The sequence below is a fragment of the Quercus suber genome, unplaced genomic scaffold, assembly GCF_002906115.3.
Source record: "Quercus suber isolate HL8 unplaced genomic scaffold, Cork oak 2.0 scaffold_83, whole genome shotgun sequence".
Classification (NCBI taxonomy): Eukaryota; Viridiplantae; Streptophyta; class Magnoliopsida; order Fagales; family Fagaceae; genus Quercus; species Quercus suber.
In genome coordinates, this window is record NW_027069548.1 from 796224 (window position 1) to 805004 (window position 8781).

At 34.5% G+C, this 8781-nt stretch overlaps 1 protein-coding gene across 1 annotated transcript; it reads right to left on the reverse strand.

Annotated features, from left to right (window-relative positions):
• Positions 1-586: 586 nt before the first annotated feature.
• On the reverse strand, positions 587-7043 carry LOC112020652 (lipoyl synthase, chloroplastic). Its single transcript, XM_024053205.2, has 6 exons — positions 6122-7043; positions 4318-4408; positions 4050-4207; positions 1912-2083; positions 1425-1535; positions 587-1079 (listed from the first exon to the last, which is right to left on the reverse strand). Exons 1-6 carry the CDS (start codon positions 6637-6639, stop codon positions 993-995), a joined length of 1137 nt encoding a protein of 378 aa, XP_023908973.2. The 5' UTR covers positions 6640-7043; the 3' UTR covers positions 587-992.
• Between the last annotated feature and the right edge of the window lie 1738 nt (positions 7044-8781).

Sequence of the window (8781 nt, forward strand, 5' to 3'; positions counted from 1 at the left end):
CAAGATTTCAACCTAAACCTAATAAGGTTAGGAATGTCCAAACCTTTTCTACAAAAATCATTATTAGGATAGGTTATCCAATTAATCCAACCTATTATTATGATCCAATCTTTACTTTCTTTAACATACATAACAGTTCTAGAATGGAAGAAGTTTTCCTGGAATCTAGCTTGAAGGAATACCTTTCAACCATTAAATTAGATGACCATTCATGTATTAATCATGACTCATTAAGTAATTTAAATTAGTCATGTAATTATTAATAGATAATGTGATTAAGAATACATTTGAATCATCACAATGAGTTCAAGAAACTTTCTTCCCAATTGAAAATTATGTGTTTTAAACACATCTTCAAGCTTTACTGTTCTAGTGTTCTGTGGCTGGTTGAAAATTTTCAAATTCGAAGCGGAATTCAAAATGCCATGTAAATTTCAAGGCCCCTAAACCATATGAAGCCACAAAAATGGCTTGGGAGTAATCTAAACAAAGTCAAATATCCTTTTGGATCTGTAAGATTTTCATTCAACTTCCGGAACATATCAGAATCAAGGGTATAAATAAAAGTAGCTGTGGCAAATCCTAATTGTGAGAATCAAATATTTTAGACCCCAAAAATTCGAACCAAACCAATAATAGTACATTTGTACAACAAGAAGAATGGTGCCAATCCATAAAAACCTGTAAAGAGCCTTATAGCTCAAAGGTATTGTCCACTCTCTGTTACGTGGAAAATCAAGAATCGAATTCCCCCTCTCTTTGTTGTAAGTTGTAACTATAGAATTATAAATAAAAAATAAAATAAAAAATAAAACATAAAATCCTCAAAGAAATGAAGATATTTTTTACTAGATCCAGAAAATTTATACTCTATAGTAAATTAGGACCACCATTATAGTCATTTGCCCCAATACATACTGCTCTCATTTACCAATTTGTGGTCAACTTGTCAGCCATGAGCCATCCACTGGAAAGTCCACAATAGCCAAAAATCAATAGGATGTGCCAGCAGTGCTGGTAGCCTTATCTCTAACCATTGTCTTGACAAAAAGCTCACCAGCTCTATATGAGGATCGGACCTGTAAAATGATTACAAGTAGGAAACTCTGGTAAGGATCTATTTTTTAAAATCCAAAGTCTGAAAAGCTTGGGCAAATTAGTAACTCTTGTCATTCCTAAGAAATTAGTTTGGACTCATTGGAGAGAATTTTCTTTTTGTATTTTATTCTTTCCCTAACGCATCTAGTCCATGCTCATATGTACTAGTCAGATAATTATTTAAACCAAGATACATTTGGAAAGGGAAAGTAATCCTGCTAGTCCATTTTGCTGGCTGGTTTGTATTTTAAAAAAAAAACATTTATATGAGAATAAAAGAGAAGGGCTTTATCATCATATAGTTCAAACTGCAACAGCTAACTTACCAGTGGTCCACTGGCTACATAACGAAATCCAATGGACTCCCCATATTCCTTCCAGAAAGCAAACTTTTCAGGGGTGACATATTCTTTGACAGTTAGGTGTAGTGGAGTTGGCTGCAAGAATTGTAACCACTTTCAAGTTAATAAGCCTATCAAGAATGCGAAAAATAGAGCTGCTAGCCACTAGGTTTAATATAACCTCAGGCAACCTGTAGACAAGTCCTACTTGAACAATTTCTGCAACATCAGAATTACCAAAAGCTAAGTAGTGCCAGATCACAGCCATCTTTTCTTTTTTGTTAAGTAGATCACAGCCATCTTTAAGCATTAAATAAGATTACGCTCTGAAAATATTACAGGCCCAAACTTGGGCAGGAGTCAAGTTATTAAGATTCCATTTTTTATGGACCCTTAGTTTCAAATTTCACTGTCATGACTCATGCATTAATCTCCCAAGCAAGAAAGAATGAACTATTGTATATCAACTAACCTGTAAATACTGTCCAAGAGTCAAAATGTCAACATCAATAGCCCTTAAATCAGCCATAGCTTCTTTCAACTCATCATCAGATTCTCCAAGGCCCAACATTATAGAAGATTTTGTTATCATTCCCTCCTTGCTGATTTTTGCATGTCTTAAAACTGACAAGCTTTGTTCATACCTGCATTTAAAAAGGGGAAAGAAAAAAAAATGCAAGAGTTATAAATAGAATCAGCAATCATATACTCAGAATGGGGAAAGACAATCTATGAAAAAAAAAAAAGAAGCTATATATGGGTTAACTATAAATTCTGGAATCAACAGACTAGGTCTGCCTGACAATGCACATCCAAGTTATTATAATTATCTGTTCTAGCTCATCAATTATCAGTTTAGGGTGTAACTCATTGAAAGTGCATCTATAATTTCTTAATAAAACAGACACCGACATAGACATATACAAGTAAACAAGCACAAGGCAAAAACTGAGATATTAAGTTAAACAGAACAGGCTTGCCGGACTGTCTTACAGTTGTCAAAGCATTCCAAAGTTTCTTATCTCTATAAAACTTCTTGGGTCATTACCCTAGTTTCTTATAGTTATTAATTCAAAACTTCCTTTTGGAGGGAATACGGTGGCAACTGAAATATCTAATTTGGCAAAGGTCAGGGAAATAACCAAAAAAGGGAAATGTTGATGGAGCATAACAGAAGGGACACGTTGATAGACTCAGTTAACCCTGACTGATATTATTTAAAGTCTCCCCAGCACAATTTCTGCTTCCCAATCCAAAAGGAAAGAGTTCAAGAAAGGAAGAAGCTCAATCCTACTTGAAAAGGCATTGGGAGGGGAGCTGGGCAGCACTATTGAACTTATAGTCGATATGCTCCCATTTTGATCAACCTTAAAGAGGTACTATTCAATTATCATACCTTAAGTGCTTAATTATGGTAATCAAATGTGAGAGTATTGGGATAATTTGACTGACAGCTACTTGAAATATGGTTCAGTCTACTTAATTGTTGACATGTAAGATTACATTAACAGCTCATGATAAGATTGAATGTGGCCACACGGCTTTTGGCCACATGTTCTAAGTTCATAGGAATGTGGAAAATGGGTGAAAGTAGTTGGAGAAAAATAGCTGGTGAAAAATGTATTTTTAGCTTATTGTACCGGAGATAGTTCAATGGCTAGGCTAGCTTCATGCATGACTAAACACATGAAGAGTACTCACTAAAGTGGGAAGTTTTTGTGTTACCAAATAGTTAAAATAGAGAAGAAGGTAGTGCAACTCTTTGTTCTTGACATCCATGAAAGCTCCAGTTCCTATTGGAATCAGTGCGATCACTAGGTACAAAGTATAAACTTTCTATATGTGGCAGATTCTTCTTTTTTAAGAATCTGCTTCATTTACAAAATCATTTTCTTTATTTGAAAAGTAATTAAAATGAATCCTTCATCTGAAAAAAACCAAAAGAGGGAGAGAAATCATACTCTAGTATTCTACTTGTGCTTTTGTGGTTCACAATTCGCATAAGCTGCCCATGCAATTACAATGTTGTAACTAACTGATTTTCATCCAAACTCTTATATATATGTATTAATTCTTTTGCAAAAGAGAGGAGGCCAAAAACTTGCAATCAAAAGCTCCAGATTCCCCTCCCCTGTACACAAACTCTGAGCTTGTTTACTACCAAAACTGGAAACTGAGATATAAACTTATCTCACCTCTAATTAGGTATTGTCTTCTAAATGAACTACTGGATCTGAGCATCATGTGTTGGTTGATATTTGCATTTCTTTGCAGAATATCAAAAAGCATTCTTTTAAAATTTAATGTTTGCAGCTATAAACCTAAAAGATCAGGACAGAAAGAATCCAAACATAGCAAGAGGTGGATCACTTGAAGAACGCATTATCTGGAGTCAATACTTGGGCAGCCACTTGAAAGTTGATACCAATTGAGGACAAAATTTTGACAAATCTTGATCCCATGTTATATATAACTCCTACTACATCTATTCATAGCTAATAATAATAGTGAAATATGCTTTTATAATAACTTCTACCTACAAATGAGTAACAGAGAATGAATAACCATACAGAAAACTTAAGCAGAAAGATGACAAGTACTGCATCTCACCCAGCCCTAGGATCTCTGACAATTCTCTGGAGCCGTTTCACAGTCTCAATGTTGTGGGCAAACACATCCAATCCTGAGTGTACCAGAGTGTCTACAGCCTTCAGGTCCCCCCGAAAATCAGAAGTTAAACACTCAACCATGATCTCAGGCTTGAGTTGCTGCAAAAGAGTCATATAGTATCCAATCAAACCTCTATTCTCGTTCCAACCCCTTTTGTGGTAATTTGTATAACAAAACCAATAATTGAAGAGCACATTGAGACCATCACCTTCATAGCTTTGACAGTTTGAGCAAAATGCCCACTTCCACCATCAGGTAGATCATCACGATCTACACTCGTTAGAACAATATAGTCCACACTGTCAATATTAAACACAGAATTTCAAATTATGAAAGTAGCATTTTTAAACTTCTATGATAGATAAGCATATATCGAAAATATGCACATGATATGTATACAGCCTAAGTATGCATCATAATTAACCAGTGCACCTGCAAAGACATTAACTCAACAAAGTCTCATAAACGTTCAAGGTTATTGTAAGTTCCAATATTTTGCAAATATTAAGCTACCAATTCCAAAGTCTTATAGAACAAAATAAAAGTGGCAGGCATCATCATTATTAAATCCTTGTTTTGAATATGTTGTTTTGAATATGTATAATGGGCTGCAAAAATTAAGATAAATAAGCTCTCCAAACATATCAGATGTTGAATGCTGACAGAATTCTTAATTGTACACTTCCTCAAAATGAATAAGAGCACAATCACAGCCCTTGATTAAGGAGCTATAAATGTACAAGAACGAAGTTACAATAGTCTAGCCAATATGGATGCCAAATCCTCATTGTTCCAAGCTCTAAAATATCACATACAATATTTTCAAGGACATCAAAACACATAAAAAAAAAAAAAAAAAAATCACCCACTTATAAGATGTCATTTAGGAAAAACCATATTCAGGAACCTTAAAATACATTTTGAGGTTTGAAAAAAGAAAATATATAGTAAATCTTCCTAAATTGCAGCTTGCGACATTGTGTTTATAGTGTAGCTATTAATATCATAACAAATGAGGAAAACGCTAAGTATTTTTAACTTTGAAGAAGACTTAGATAGCCCCATGCCACTTTGCAAGCAACTCCCTAAATGTGTCTTGCTCACTCTACCTCACTATAAATCATAGATAAGAATGTGCTCAACAAGTGTTACTCGCTCATTGTCATAGAAATGGTCATTAGTAATTAAGAAACATATTCCATTTCTTAATCAAACAACCAACAACAACTCAATCCTAGTAATAGTATAGATTTTATGGTCCATCTAAGTACAGCACATTAAATCAAATAAAGGGTCCGGCTAACAAGTGTTATAAGCGCACAGGCTAAGTAGTATTAAAAATCAATTATGAATGGTAATGCATGTCTTTCGAAAGGAAAAAGAAATACAATTGTCGATAATTCATGGGATCACATCCACAAATCCAAGGTGATTATGCATGCTTTTCTAATATTTGGTTTTTCTTTTCTATTTTCTACAAGTTACACATGCAGTTAATGGTTTTATGACTCCACTTAAAAAGTGATAAATTACCACTTATCCCAAAGCCTTAAACCATTAGATAATGATAAATCCAATCATCTAATTATAATTCTAGCACTCCCCAATCCACTCGTGTGTAACCATACTTCCTGTTAATAAGTAAGGCCCAACACATAAAGATTTTTAACTTTTTTAAATTGGAGGTAATGCGAAAACAGGGACGAAAGGACCAGACTCCCTTGCTTTAATATTTTTTTCTAAACCTTTAAGCTATTATAAAACTGTAAATTCAGGGTGTGTAAAGTGCTTCAAGTACCTTAAAAACCTCTTAACAGAAATTGCCAAACTTTTGGAGCTATTCAGTGTTCATGCTTTATAAATTCAAAGCTGTAAAACACTATTCCATTGTAATTGATCAAACGCTTAAAACACTAAACAACTTTTCAGTTAAAACTCTATATTGCAATGCAAAATGGGCACTAAATCATTTAACTGCTATTCTAACAGAAGGCGAAGTTTTTGCGACTTACCCCCAACTTGCAATAGCCTCAGCAGTATGCTGTGGCTCCAAAGGATCAGGAGGAGCAGGGTTTCTACTAGTTTTGACAGCACAAAATCTACATCCACGAGTACAAGTATCCCCAAGGACCATAATAGTTGCAGTTGCAATACCATCTCCACCACCATTCCAACACTCTCCAATGTTAGGACACTGAGCTTCCTCACAAACCGTGTTGAGCTTCAAGCGTGAGAGTGAGTCCTTGACCTCATTGAACTTCTCACCCTGTGGGGCTCTCTGTCTCAACCACTCTGGCTTTTTCACATTTGGGTCTCTCCCTGTGTGGGGCCCCATTCCTCCTGGGTATGGCCCATTTGTTGGGTTCGATAAAGATTGTGTTTTTGCTGTTGTTGTTGTTGTGGTTGATGATGATGATGGTGAATTCAGAGACTCACAATGAATTCTGGCTCTGATATATTTGGAATGTGGGGGTTTTGGAAATGGGGTTTTTGGGATTGGAGAAGTTTTATAAAATGACTGTTGAATCATTGTTTTGTGTGTGTGTGTGTGATTTGATTACGATGATGAATCTGGGATTTCACGAGAGAAAGAGTCAGTGTTTGTGTTTTGTGTGTGTAAAATAGAATTCTAAGTTTGGTGTTAATATGAGAAAGGAGAGAAGTAGCAGTTGGGGGGGCTTTGGTTTCTCCGTATGCCTGTTTTTGTTGGTGGATTCGGTAGTTTCAACTGTATTTCTACTCCAAACCAAAACACTTTCTTTGTTTTTTATTTAGGCAAACCAAAACACTACACAAAAATGAAAACAGCCTTCTAAGGAAGGAGAAAAACCTTATGTCCAAAACGAGATTAAAGAATGGAGGCATCGGTCATCAAAGTCAGCCCCAAAAGAGACAATCTTGCTCTTCTCATTCCTGGGCTCATTGTTACGCAGGATCGATATCTCCTTGCCAGATCCTTGAATTGTTTCTTTTCATTTTTTGCTATTTGTTCCTTTTTTGGCTTTGTTTTGGATCTCTATAAGTTCAATTTATGTGCAATTATCTTTCCTTTAACTCTAATGCACACAATTTTTTAAAGTATATAGGTAATTTGGTAAATTCAAATTACACAATTTTTTTTTTTTTTAATGTATGAACATTTTTCTTCACAAATTATATTTAATATACAAAATCAAAACCCTCAATGTACACAAATTTTCAACAATTTTACACACGTACTCGTTTTTCTGAATAATGTACACTATTTTATATAGAGAAATGTGATATTGGTTAATAATTTATTTAAAGAAAATTTTTATGGAAAAAAAAATACAATTAATATTTTGATAGCTTTTTTCATTTATCATAAAAGTTGTGTCAAAACTTTCTTAAAATAAATTGTTAACCAATGCTCTAAGAGCACTCGTTAGCATGACTCTTCTATATATCTCACATTTACAATTAAAAAAAAAAAAAGTACACAATTCTATATATTTATCGTACATGATTTTTCAAACATTGTACATAATTCTAAATATCTAATATACACAATTTATTTAAGAATGTTTAGAATTTTGTACATTCAACTTACACAATTGATCAAATAATGTACACAATTCTGTACATTTAATGTACAAATTTTTTCAAAGAATGTACATTGTACACAGTTCTATAGATTTAACGTACACAAATTTTCAATTATTATAACAATTATGTACATTTTAAGTACACAATTTTTCAAATAATGTACACTATACTATAGATTCAAAATATAAAAATTTTCAATAAATGTACACAATTTTGTATATCTGTATGTGTAAGTTAGACTAACAAAATTGTAAAGAAAAAATGAGCTATGGATCTAACAGTACATTTAAGTGAAAAAGCTCAAGGACAATAAAAATGGAAACTTCAACACATAATGTCTAGAGAAATGTAAAAGCGATACAAGGAAAGTAAAGAAGGCATGGAAAGTATGTGGAAAACCCTTTTGAAGGGATGCAAAACCACGGGTGAGCAAAATGAAATATGTCCCACACTTTTAGAGCTCTCTATTATGTGAAAGTTAAGGTTTTCCTACAATGGTGATGTTCTTCCCAAAGAAAGCCTCTCTTTTTACCTCACTTTCCTACCCAAACTTTTGCCTCTTTCTCTCTATCTTTCTAGGTTTTTTCCCTAATTATTCAACAACATGTTCCCCTTATAGTATGAGGAATGTTGCTAGGTACATAAGGACAAGTGTCAAGCCATGATTCCTCCATTTCAAACCCTAATACAGCTATTGTACTATATTATGACCGGAGGAGAGAAATGATACGCCAATGTCAGGGTAGTGGGATGGAGGGCGGCTTTACTACAATGTGGGGAGCAAGCTATAGACAAGGAAATGGACATCAAGAAGGCCAGGAATGATGCACTTGTCCTCAGCAGTGGTCTAGCACAAGCTCAGCCAATAAAGGGCGTTCTATAGCATTTGACCATAGGGGGGTCGCTATCTCCCTTTTACATTAGTGCTAAGTCTCCATGCCAGGTGCATTTTTCATCCTTCCACAAGATGGTCACGATGCTGGCACAAGCCAAAGATGCTCTCCCTTAGCTAACATTCTCCTTCCTTTCCTCATAGCTAGCCCATGTGTAGGCTGTGTCAACACTCACACGTACTTTGGCTCGTGTAACGTACAATATCTAACAT